Here is a 13,900-nt window from a genome sequence, read left to right as displayed (position 1 = left end):
AAATAGTTCTATGTCTGGGTGAACGTTTGACGTAAAGAACTATAACTAAAAATAATATATGAAACAAAATAATGTTTTCAAAACCCATTTTGTAATTTTCTATGGTCAATCTTAACAAAATATGTACTTATTCGAAAGTTGGAAGCCAGCCAATTGTACTGCGCAATGATCGCCCTAGATTGAGGCTACACACATTGGGTTCAACGATCATAGTACACGCTCAATGTTTTGAATCTTCATAACAAACTTGCAAGTCGAGAGAGACAGACGCAATTGGAGATTTTTCTCTGTTGCATTTCACTGTACACAAGTACAATATGTTGGGAAGAAAGCTAGGATTATTTAACTGTAGTTCAACAAATTTTCATCAGGAAAAGGAAAAACAATCACAAAGTAAGTAAAATACACGTGGAGTTGTTCGAAATAGTTACATTTAACAATGGTAAAATACCGAGTATTAAAATTTATTTGATCCAGTTTATATAATTGTTATTTTTTTTTCAGACAAAGATCCGAGCGAGTACATTGCCAGACATTACCATGTTGGACAGATGCTTGGGAGTGGAGGCTTCGGGACTGTATTCAGTGGAATTAGGAGGAAGGACAATTTGCCGGTAAGACCACGCGCTATTGTGTATTTTGCCTATTCCCGCGAATTTATTACTTGGTTAATCTAGATGTAAATTATGATTCTTTTTTGTCTTTCCATTTTATATTAGAAGCTACTTATTTTCAGTGTTAAAATTGGAAGTTATATTTGTATTTTACAAAGTTTTAACCACTTTATAATTTCAGGTTGCCATCAAGAACGTGTTCAAGAAGAAAGTGACGGAGTGGGGACAACTAAATGGATGTAATGTTCCCATGGAAATCTGTTTGCTGAAGAAAGTTTCACAAGTCAATGGAGTTATCAAAATGTTGGAATGGTTTGAAACCAGAAATGGATATATAATTGTAATGGAAAGGCCAGAGCAAGTGAAGGATTTATTTGACTATATAACCGAGAAGGGTGCTCTAGATGAGAACACTGCCAAGAACTTCTTCAGACAAGTTTTAGAATCAGTGTTAAACATTCACAAATGTGGAGTAGTACATAGAGACATTAAGGATGAAAATATCCTTGTGGACTTAAAAACTGGTGAATTAAAGCTGATTGACTTTGGTTCTGGTGCATATCTGAAAGACACAGTCTACATTACATTTGATGGTAAGCATCAGTTGAAAGTTGGATTTAATAGATGTTTAATTTTATGAGGATTTTACAGACTGAAATTTTAGTAAAAGAACATAAGAGCATCATTCTAACATATAACAGTTAAAACTGCAAAAATATTTTAGGCTCTTATTTATACATATTTATTTTCTTTCTTCAGGTACACGAGTATACAGTCCACCTGAGTGGATCCAGTACCACCGCTACCACGGCAGGGCAGCCACTGTTTGGTCTCTGGGTATTCTTCTGTTTGACATGGTCTGTGGAGACATTCCATTCGAGAGAGATCAGCAGATTATACGAGCAGAACTAGACTTCAACAGCTGCAAGCACAAAGTCTCAAATGGTAAGTTTTCAACCAGAAATATTTCCTCATTTTAATAATATTGTTTTATTTGTTTGATTTTTTTTAATTAAAATTTCATTGATAATTTTTTGAGTTATTTTTATTTACGAGTATTATTTGTACTATGTTATCAAGTAAAAAAAACACGCACCATAACACATTTAACAGCTTATTTTACATTATTTCTTCTTTCCATTTGCAGAAGTACAAGACCTCATCCGCAAATGCCTCAGCATTCGTCCATCTGACCGTCCATCAGTTGAGGAAATTATAGATCATCCATGGATGTGCGACTCAATCTTCATGCAAACCTCTAGTCAAAAGGACATAAAAATTATGAGGAACAAAAGTGAAACAGACTCTCTAGATGGACAGTCCATGAGCAGTCAAGAATCAGTGTCGATTCAATGATGAAGGTGGATTTTACATGAACAAATAGTAATTCCAAAGTAAACTGTGCAATCAAGCATATTCACTGCCAAACTCAGGGATCAGAATTGCATTTTCGGCCAAGTCCGACCGTCACTACATTATGGTGAACATGTGAATACAGGGTCTTATCTGCCAAGCAGAGCCTCACTGGAAGGGTGTTTTAGTATTCATCTGCGAAGCAGAACTGTGCATGAAATTTGAACATGTTAGATAAATGAATAGACTGAATGGGTAAATGAGTATTTATTTGCATAATTGGGAGTCCACACTTCGTGTCGACCAGGATTGAATGATTTAGCTATTAGTTGTGTTCACCTGTATGAAAGTTTTGGTCATCTGTCATTTTATGTTATTGTCCTGTGACAGAGTCATTTTTCCAATGACAAGTCCAAGGAGCCATTTCAATGCAAAGATTGTATGAGTTCACACAAACTTTCCATCAAGTATTTACTACAAGAATAGTGATTATCATTCCAAAACATCTTTAATTGAGACAAAGGTGCTTTATCAGTCATTAAATTTTAATGTAAAACATAGAAGCCGAAATCCCTGCCAAATCTTTACTGTTTTGCTCATAAATGTTTTATGTCAGTGTATTTATGTAGTAAGTGTTTTTATGTCTTAAAAGCGTTGCAATGTTTTATTGTACTATTTTGTACTTTCATTTAACAGTTTTACTGTATAATTAACATCGAAACACAAGACATTGACAATTCTTCCAACTAAATACAATTGTAAAAAGTAATATGATCATGTTACACTTTCATATCTGGTAACATAAATTATTTATTTTTGACATTTTTTCCATGCACAAGATTCTTCATGGAAATATTTGTCTTTTTATTAAAAATTTATGAACCTTCATTACTTGAACTAGAAATGGAAAGCATATTGTCAATATACTGTCATATTTTACTAATAAGTTTGTATTAAGAAAATCTTAACTTGCAAGATGTGAATTGGAATGCACTTTGAAAGTTTGTGTAACTCCATCAAGTTCATTTGTAAATAAATTATCATTATTTATTTAATTTATTATTTGTTAAAATTATAAGACTGTGTTTCTGTAACAACCCCTCACTAAAGATTCCTTCAATTTGCATTTTGAGTTTGTGTTCAAATTTTCATGAAACTTGCTCTTAAATCCAGAGCAATATAAAGTTGGCCATATGAAGTTATTGAAACACAGTGTTATAATTTTTAAGCTTTGCTGTACATGCTTAGCTAACTTATTTCTATTGTTAACTCTGCCTTGATGATTGTATATAAATTATTTTTATATGGAAACATAAATGATATGTGGAAAATGTTTAAAAACGAAGAATTAAAAATTTTAAAATATATTTCATGCTTGTTATTTATGTTGTATCATCATCGGATTATGATGATGTAGGCGGTAATGCCTATGTATCAAGCTTGTGTCGTTGAAGATCAAGAGTAGATACACATGAATCTTTATTAAAAGTTGGATATATCCTAATAAGAAACATAAGCTCTATGAGCTATTTCGACTACAACTATTAATTAAGTTCACTACGTAGTGTACGACAAACAGGCCAGCAACATCTTCTAACTCGCATATTGCGATATCGAACTGATCATGATTCAAAACACCAACTGAGAATGTGTTTGTTCAAAAGAACAGGAGAGTTATTACATTGAAAACTACAGATTAGAAAAAAGGAATATGGAGCTAATTTAATTTTTAATTTATAAAGTTCGCTGCTGTTTTTTATGTACCGGCTGTATCTGTCATAGAAACGGGCCAGTGGATGCGAAACCACGCCTAGCGCGAAGAAAATGTCAATAATGGCCATCGGTTATATAACAGAATGTTTGACCATTTGACCGATGTTTACCATAGCTACCTCTTCTGCGCAGTTACTATGGCCAATACTGCAGTATTAGAAAGTTTGAAACGCATATAAACCGTACGTCTGTGGCACATGTTATAAGTTTAATATTCGTTGTAAAGGTTATGACTTTATTTCAAAATATAACGCCTTATCTGTTGTATAATGGATCATTCATTGCCTGCGTGTTTATCGCTGTATACTATGACATTGCCGCGGGCCATATACTTTGATAGCGTGAGAAATATTGGATTTCGCATGAATGAAAGTACGTCAAATAAACCGGCTATATTATATGGTGTATATAAATATAGCCAAAGTGGTCATCTGGAGGCCAAAGATAACCATAACTGGTTTATACACTTTAAACAGCTACAACATAACATGAGATGATCCATGTTATATAACAGTACCTTGTATAAATTCGATTAAGACGCGGTCTGCTACCGTTTGGATTTTTTTTTAAATGTAGACATAGCTCGTAAAGGTATTAAAAAGCTGAAGAACGCCTCCATTATCTTCGACTAGACCATTTGATTTTAATAATTTTATAATTTTTTCAGGCTACAATACTTCAAGTTAGAAATATTTTCCACCTAAGATTTGCATCATTTAGATCAATGTTTTTAAGCCCGACATTTGATCGAGTGAACTCGAGATGCACGTGTATAGTGCAATAACTACTTAAAGCGTTCTCGTTCACATCGTCGACCGTCGATATTCACCGTCAAAATCAAACTTGCGACGATAACCCACATACAGCTGAACGAAGATTTATCGAAAGGTGTTCCCTATATTTCACCATGCTAAAAGAACTCATCTGCACTCAACTTGAGAGGTCAAAGCTAAGATAAACTGCTGTATTTACATCTCATTTATCATGATTTTCTAATTTTGGTCCCAACTTCGTTATCAGAGACCCAGTTTCCCCAAAAGTCATGCCGTCCGCCGAAAAATTTCATTCATTGTAACTTGTCAAAACCCATTTCTGCCACCCTGTCATTTCCACTTATCCCGTTTTATAAATGTTTGATGCCTTTTTCAAAACACTTCTTCCTCCATTTTGCCATTAATCTTTCGCAAGATTATTGGTTGTTAATTGGGGGACAATCTAGGTTTGCATTTCTAATCTCATTCGCGGCTTCAACGCCGCCGTAAAGCTGTGTTCGGATTGTAACATTTTTGCAAGAGTGAAGGTCTCTTGAAATGTTAATCTGTCAGTATTATATTATAGTTATAGACTGAGAATACTGTCTATGGAATTGATTAAGAGTAATGCCATTAGAAATTGACATATCATAGAATTTGATTATGATTACGAACGTGTTACTCTTCTAGATACCCTATAGTGTGCAATAAGCTTTCCAAGTGATTGTTAACTAATTCCAGCATGTACATGCAAATCGAGCCTCCCCTGTCCCCGGTGCCAGATGTTACCACATGTCGTAAAACTGTCGTCATTCGCCACCATCCCACGCGCCGTCTGACACCAAATCCAGCTCTCAGGTAACACTCGCCAGATAATCGCTGGTTGTGTATGGAGACACACAAATCAAGAACGGCGTTGAACATATTTTCAAATCTTAGTCTTAACCATAGTTAAATTTAGAGCATTACGTGGACACATGTGGTCTTTATAACCAACACAAAGAGTCGAGATGTCCAGATCAAATGTTCACCATACGTAGTCAAACCAGCTGGGTACGTTGACGTCACGCTGCGAAAACTAGCCTTTGATTAACGCGCAATTTACGGCAATTAGGGAGCAGTTTTGCACTCGGTGGGTGTTTATTTGGCGTTCTTGGGTGACACACGTCATCTATGCTGGCATCTATACACCAGGAGCTGACAGGGCGCCTCTGGAATCGCCGGAATGCGCGGTGAGGGTGCTGCTTCTTTGCTGATAAACCACTGGGATGCAGACTAACACCGATCATCGCTGGCACTTGCACCCAGTGTGCAAAATCATCATTTGGTTATCATCGCCTCCATTATACAATCTTACTTGATCTGGTTATGATATAGACCATGTTTTCTCTATAAAAACATAACACCCAGCCGTCAGCACTTAAACGGAACATAATCCAAAACATGTATACCGAAGCCCTATCAGGTTTGTTCAAGATTTTTACTTTAACAAACTGACCAAGCATTAAAAGGGCCCGGAACGTGTTGTAGGTATAAGGGCGTTGGATTTTTTTCATGTGGGATGGTGGTTGAAAGAGGGCATTTACGCAAAAATAGCTTGTCATTGTACATGTTGTTGATGACCATTCGCCCTTCGATGGTACTTGTTGTAGTGTCATCTCTTCGATATTCGATTTTGAACAAGTTCTCTCATAACATCGAAGCTTTTATTAAATGTGTTGTTTCCCAATCAATCGTTTTGTAAATTTCCCAATCCTACCCTTGTTAATTCAATTGTAATTTTGATTTGTTTGTCTGATAATTGGATATTTATTACTTGATGTGACCAATACGTTCTAGATTTGGCCATTCAAAAAATATAAATTTAGAAAGCAAACGTAGATGATCAATGATCCATTATGCTAAGAGTGTACTTTTTTATTTTTACTTAAAGAATGAAAATCACTTGTACAAATATTTACCTTGTCATCTAACATTATATTATATTTACAAATCATTTCGCGGGCGATCTATGTAAATACGGCTGTGGGCGGGTGAGTAGCTGGAGGCTCTGTGGCATGTTGGCTGCGCCGGAAATAACCTACCTTTCAAACCGATTAGCATACTCTCCCCTGCAAAATGTAGCACGTGTAATATGCGAATAAACTGATTTAATAAGGTACCACGTGTAGACAAGTAACAATTTAGATACCCATATGACAAAATGATTCCGGGCAGTAAAGCAAAGTGTTGGTCATAGTAACCTTGCTCACATCTTGCGCCCTCACTCCGTCCCCGCCTACCACTGCTTATAACGGTTATTACCCCCGCCTTATTTTAGACCATGTATATTAAATAATTATGCAATAATATTGAATTTACGTTAAATTAAAATTACTTCCCATTCTCGATGCACCGTTTCATCTAATGCATTGAAATGTTTCAATGGGAAAAGAGAAATACATCGTAATTTTGTATAGATCTATCCTCTAATCAAAATTAGAATGTCTTTTGGCGGGACAATTAACTCTGATTGAATGGAGAGATCGATACCTACCAGTAGAGAGAACAACAGCAGATGTCGCGTGGAAGCCCACATATTCAACCTTTTGATTGTATATTTAGCAATATGTTATGACATGTAGCACAAAGCAAAAGTCATGATTGTTTTTCAATTAGTCAATATCAGATGAAAAACATGATTGGATTGAATTTGAATGACCTGATATATTCGCCCCCGCGCACATTCCATTAGACGCATTAAAATTTTGTGTAATTGAGTATTCTGATAATATGATATATATTAAAACACATTGAGATACAATTATACATAATTGAATAAAATGGATAAACTAAAAACAAGGACACCATCCCTAACTTTCAAATCGTGTATCCTGTAACTTAAGAGTCTCATGTACACTTGATACTGTTATATGAAATTTTGTATATAAAATCTAAAATAGTTTGTAATTGCAGCTGATTTGCGTCATATGTTGAAGTGATCTGTCCGGTTTGCAATGATAAGATCATGTTATGACGGTTTTGTGTTAGAAAGATTACTTTTCAATCGCATTTACAATTTCAGATATATTCGTATCACGATTTTGCATTGTAATAGCAATCTGTTAAAATGAAGGATACAATAGGAGTTCCTTTTGGCCCAACGCGATGTGTGGTAGAGTGCATTATGATCGCCGTTTCCTTTTCGGTCTTTACCACGACTTTTCCTTCTTTAGAAAGGAAGCGAAAACGTGGCAGTAACTTGAAAGCGCTGGATTATACTGATTAGCCAAAATAATCCACGCTAATCCAACACCGACCTAACAATATAGTGTACAATTGCCTTTTAACTTTAAATAATTATGTTTTGTGGAACTGCTGGAGGATTTTTTTCATTATCGTAACCAGTTTCCCGCCAAATTTGCATCTTGATACCAAGTTGACTTTGCAGACGAGACACATAAATCCTGATATTACAATTCTTTTACAAATGCTTATCCAGGATTGATATAACTAATGCGGGTTGATTCAATATTACAGGGCTGTACTGTAGGTCGGTGTAGATACGGGAATAATTCAATCGACATGTGCAACTGTGCACCGCTTATGTTGATATGAAGTATTTGCATTCTTGGGCTATAAAACACTTCAAACCATCTACGATATTTAAAGTACAGAGCGTAATTTTGGATTCGCTACGTGGTCTAGATTACGTACTTGTAAAGCGTATGCTCCAACTATTGGACAAAATCAAGAAAAGGCCGCGGGTAATTAGATGCGTCGTTATGATGATCGGTCAGACCGATGGTGTTGTGTCTATTTACATATCACTGACCGTTAACAGTAAATGAAGGCCATGAGTTGAACAAAATGAACTCTTGCCTATGTTATGTTTCAACTGAACATTTCAACAAAGCTTTGTCATGTTTGTGTACTTTCTTGTTAGTATCGACCTGTGGTTTGACTCAACTTGTTGACATCTGAACACAATGGAACAAAGCCTCCGCTGACGGTTCGAGTCCAGCACGAAATGTGGCCACTTTTTACATCCGCTAAATGTAGATAAAGCCCATATTTTCTACCACATTATTGAACGAATATTTAAATAAATCCATCATGGTCATTGCTAGCGTGTGTTGGTCAAGTGGGAACTGTTAGGCCACCAGGATTCTTCCGCCCAGTAGTTCGGCCCCATGTTTCGTGTGTTTGCATTCGGTGAATTATTAGTGATCAGTCCGTGTGAACAGCGGCAGAAAGTCAAATAAAAGAGGACTTTAGACCACATTCTAACAAAACTCGCGGCTGTATTTCTGTTCATTACGCATGCAGGCCATTTGAATTAAATTACTGAAACAAACATCACAACAATATCATACAAGGCAAACATCTAGACTGAATACAAACTGTTGTATTAACTACGATTAGGGCAGCTTATGTCAACGTAGTGGTTACGTAATCTTGCTCAAGCAGCGCCTGTTTGACCCAGTTACCCACTTCTCCTATCTGTCCATGATAAAATGGATGCACCAGGTCCACCAGGCGTCGAACTCACAAAGCGTCTTTAGTTTATTCCTCATTTGTTATGAGGACATGAAAAAGAAAACACCTATGAACACCATATAGCCCCATTTTCAGCCAGCTATACAAGCTATACCAGGAGTTGACTTTTGATGATACATTTTCACTATTTGTTTGGCATCAGATCGCTTTAAAGAGTGTATAGTTGGGATATTTCCATCAAAGCAATTGGTTTACTATTCAACTGTACGTTGTTAGTACATATATTTAATGTCAAACATATATTTTAATATTTAAACAAATTAATTTGATGAAAAAAATGACGCATTCGACAATGGATTGGCCAAACAATTTCTAATAACTAAGTACAGCTTAGACCAGTAAACTTTGACCTTGAACATGTCAGTGGGTCTCGCTCTGAAACGGGCCTACTTTGATGAGGATCATGGCAAACCTTGAGAAAACCTCCGTATAATTAATATCGATGTAATGGTATCGGTATGATCACAAATGTAGTAGTAATCTCATTATACATCTGTGACCATGACAGAAGGGCTGGATGGATGGTCAGATGCTGAACAATGGACAGACTTACTCGTTCACTCGGATTTCGGTAATTTTCATATCATTATCTCGTCGTTCACCTGCACTTATTTGGTTACTGGTTTGTTTGTTTATTTGACATTATCAAGAATATGGCTTGACCCCGCCATGGCGCCATCACGACTTAAACTGAGTTTAATGCCATTTTACACATGAGCTAGAAGTTATTGCAATTCCCAGTCAATTCAAATAAAAGACAGTGAGATACAAGTGATCCGAGTGCGATACGCTAGCTCTTAGCAAACAAACTTCTTTGTTATTTAGCGTACATGTACATACAACTTAAATGAATTTAACTAGTACTGAGTATTCCAACTTTTTTAAAATGGGAATACTGATGCCATATTGTTTCGGTTTTCGGTTCGACCCGGCCGGGGTTTGAACCCGCTACGGTTCCGAACCTGAAGCCAATGCTGTCGGTGTGGTGTTTGGTTACTGGGTTTGTTTATAATTTGTTTAAACATTATATATTTTACAACGATTGTGAAGACAGTTGTGATAACTTATACTGAATTACTCCCGTTGGCACGATCACGGTTGCACAAGACTATGGTCTTGTGATGAGGGGGAAACCGGATTACTCGAAGAAAGCCCTCTGGACCGGATTGGTGCACCGAGGCCAGGAATCGAACCCGGGACGTTTGCTGAGAAGCAAATGTAAAAACTACTGCGCTAACCGGACTGTTTATGTCTTTAAGTTGGTCTACCCGCACCTATTGGCTGCACTATGGATTGATCACGACCTCAATTTGGTTACTGGGACACATTCTGGCGGTTTCTATACAATGACAGAGTGACGCAAACGCTACAAACAAGCATGTCTGGCACGTTTACTCCAGCTTTGTGAAGCCACCAAACAATACCAGTTTGTGCCATGGGTGTATACTACTAGACTGTTGCCACAACGGGGTTATATAAACAGTTCGCATGAACCGGAAGATCATTTTCATCGACAACAAGCACAGGCAGGAACATACAGTCAAATGGTCCCCAAGTCAAATCACCCGCAGAATAAAACATCCCTCGTTTGGGGAAAAACGCAATATACATGTATATATACTTATGTTGATGGAATATTACCTATATGTTTACGGCCAATGAACTATATTATATTCCGTTCTTTACTTGAAGAAACATTGCTTCACTACATGTAAAGATATCGTACATATACTAGTATGCCGATACATGGAATCTATGGAAGAGTAGAAACGCTTTACTGTGATTTTTAGTGGGGGTTTTCTATTATCAAATACAAATATGTGTTGATGTCACATATTTCTACGCCTTATTCACCTTTCTGTCTGTTTTGTGCATCTAATTACACTACTGTGAAGGGTAGAAATACATGTGGGTGTTTAAATATATATTATCATGCCCCAGTTTATGACCTATACGGTACATGCACCAAAATCTTAATACTAGTAACATAACTGGGACATTAACGAAACGTGGTCTTCAAGTTCTGAAATATCATATCATATGCATTATCATGCCCCATTTCATGACTTATACGTATGTATTTAACACGCATGACTTTCTTACATCAACGTTTGTATGGAGTTTAACGATTACATGAGTTAATAAGTACTACTATTATAATGTTACACATATCAATTAGTGCGAATTGTATTGGCATTTCCATGCCGACGAATCTGTGAAATGTCAGACGGCTCGATACACAATATGTATTATACAATTAATACATTCCTTTTTGACGTGGCTTGAATAACATTTATGACGAATGAGTGTCAACGGTGTCGCAGAAAGTTCACAGTTACAGCCGCAAGAATGTGACAAACCCTTGTTTGACCACTGGTCAGCACTGACAAACGCCTCATGGTAATTTTAGTGGTTAGTATGTATAAATAACTGACCGGGCCAAAAGCAATTGATCAACCGCAACTATTTCATTTATTGTAGCCTGTATTTTCGTGTTTGTTAATATAAATAAAAGATTGCAAAATTCTTTCATACAATCTCTTTTGTAAACACAGAACCGCCCGCTATCTTGAAAGCGTACCGCCATGCCCTGACATGCAAGGTGCACTTATGTTTCGATAGCCTGACCGGTATCCCTTCAACGGCTGGCTTGAAATAGTTTTAGTGGGAAGAAATTTTTGAAATATTTTGCAAAGAATCTCTTAAATAAATATTATACCGCGTATAAGACCTCGTCCAACCAAAGGTCAAGACCAAGGCAAGTCCTATATAAAGACCAAATACAAAGAAAGAGCGAATTATCTACGGTTAGAATGCACTCTCTTTTAAGAAGTGGCATAAACTTATTATGATATGAAATAGATCTTAATGTGTTGTTTTTTCAGCACGGTACCGTACATGTGTGCCGGGGGCGGCTGAACCTACGCACTAAAGGACATAACAATGACTGAATAGCTACTGTGAGGTATACACAACTGAAATGATGTTGCGGGGGAGGCTGAATTACAATCGGGGGCTGGGGGGGGGGGGGGGTCATCTTAAAAACAAATTCACAAACACCTCTTCATCACGCTCAATATCTATACGTTACAAAAATTTGCCGGCTCATTCTGTTACAGAGTCAGAAGTTTGTGAGCGCGTCCAGTTTGAGAGGGCGCGCAGTTCGAGATTGCGCAAAGTAATTTCTCGAAGGGCAATATCAAAAAGTTAGCTGATTTAAAAAAAAACAAAACTTAAATTAATGTTTAATCTATATAAGGTAAAAAAATCTATCGGAATCCACCGGAATAGCCTTAAATACGAAAACGAAACATTTTAGACATATTCATAGTAGTTATTGAACACGTGGCCTACCATACCGTACACGATTATAAGCTGTTTCGCTCCAACATATGAACACAGTGCAAATTAGCCACATATTACGCAATATAATGTACATCGCAATATACTATTTTTGCAAACTAGATTTTAAATCTATAAACAAAATAAACCGATGCATAGTTGCAAAGAATCGTTGAACTATAAATGGTTTTGTATTTAAGTGAAAATTATCAAAATATTCCGATGAAAAATAATTTATTTTATTTCAAAATACTGTTTTCGAGAATAAAATATCCGTTTATCCATTAATCTATTTATGGAGCCATAAACTTAATTTAACGCAAGCTTTTTTTTATTGGTCATCTGCTTGACCAACGTCAATGGTCATTCGTATATACGCACACCGCATATTCAGTTACAATGACACGCTCACGCCTTTCTTCTATAATAATTGAATCACGTTAGTGCTATATTGTACGTATATCATAAACTATATTAATTATGATATCAAGCCGATATTCAATTATAAAATTGTTTACCGGCGTTTCTATGAAAAATTCACCAGATACGTATACGTTGTTTTGATTCGGTGTAAGTGGAAAATGTAATAAAATCATTGGTTATTTAATAGTACATTTTGCTTTCTGAAAGTTCAACATTTATGGCGGATACGCCTTTAGGCCAATCTATTTTTAGAGATATATCTAAATGCCTTTCTGCCTCGTGATTTGTTTGCATTTATTTATATATCTCCTAGCTTCCAACTTTACGTCATAAACTCTTTCAATTTCAGTGCTTTATCTGTTGTAAATTTTCAATATAATACAATTCCATTGTTTGCTCGTCGTACATAATATCTTTAAAGTAAAAGGATTCCACACTTGTCACCGCATTGTACCCCCGGAGTCAACAAATATTAAAATTATTTATGGAGTTATAGTCTTTACCACCGCCCAACTTGTTGACCTTAGTGTCACAAAAGTCTCCAAGGCGTTTGTTTACGGTTATGGCTATAAATACAACTTGACCGTCCAAAGTGGGACGCGGCCGTCAATCCATGGGTCAATTTTGTTTACATTGTGTAATAGAACGTATGACAACAATGGCCATGTATTGCAATATTGTGCATACTTCCGACACCTTAAACACTTTATAGATCTAACCTAAAATTTATCGTTTGCTCAAAGAGAATGTGTGTACATCAATTTCATGCTAAGAATTTTAGAAAAGAATAACAGCAATGTGAACAAACTATTCAGATCTTTCATTGAATTAAAGCTCAATTACTTTTATCACTGGGTAGAGTACTCACAAAGTGCCATCATGAACGAATAAGAAACACGCCTGCTTATGATAATTTTGTTTGTCTAACAGCGCCATCAGGACGGGACTGATTTTCAGCATAACCAATGCAATGTACTAGTTCTGCTTATACTACGAATTTATCTCGGAAAGAAACACTAACGGCCGCAGTAGTTCACTGTTCGCCGTGTAGAGTCGAGCTCGCCCTTTGGCAGCCGGCTGGTAGGAACGTAAAAAACACTAAAA

At 36.4% G+C, this 13,900-nt stretch overlaps 1 protein-coding gene across 1 annotated transcript; it reads left to right on the top strand.

The window, feature by feature from the left end:
* The first annotated feature begins 228 nt into the window (after positions 1-228).
* Positions 229-3,334, top strand: LOC128218136 (serine/threonine-protein kinase pim-1-like). Its single transcript, XM_052925690.1, has 5 exons — positions 229-393; positions 505-614; positions 796-1,207; positions 1,374-1,559; positions 1,762-3,334. The coding sequence occupies exons 1-5, from the start codon at positions 318-320 to the stop codon at positions 1,968-1,970; spliced, it is 993 nt and encodes a 330-aa protein (XP_052781650.1). The 5' UTR covers positions 229-317; the 3' UTR covers positions 1,971-3,334.
* The last annotated feature ends 10,566 nt before the right edge of the window (positions 3,335-13,900 follow it).

Source organism: Mya arenaria, chromosome 14, assembly GCF_026914265.1.
Source record: "Mya arenaria isolate MELC-2E11 chromosome 14, ASM2691426v1".
Lineage (NCBI taxonomy): Eukaryota > Metazoa > Mollusca > Bivalvia > Myida > Myidae > Mya > Mya arenaria.
This window is presented reverse-complemented; position numbering and strand designations above follow the sequence as displayed.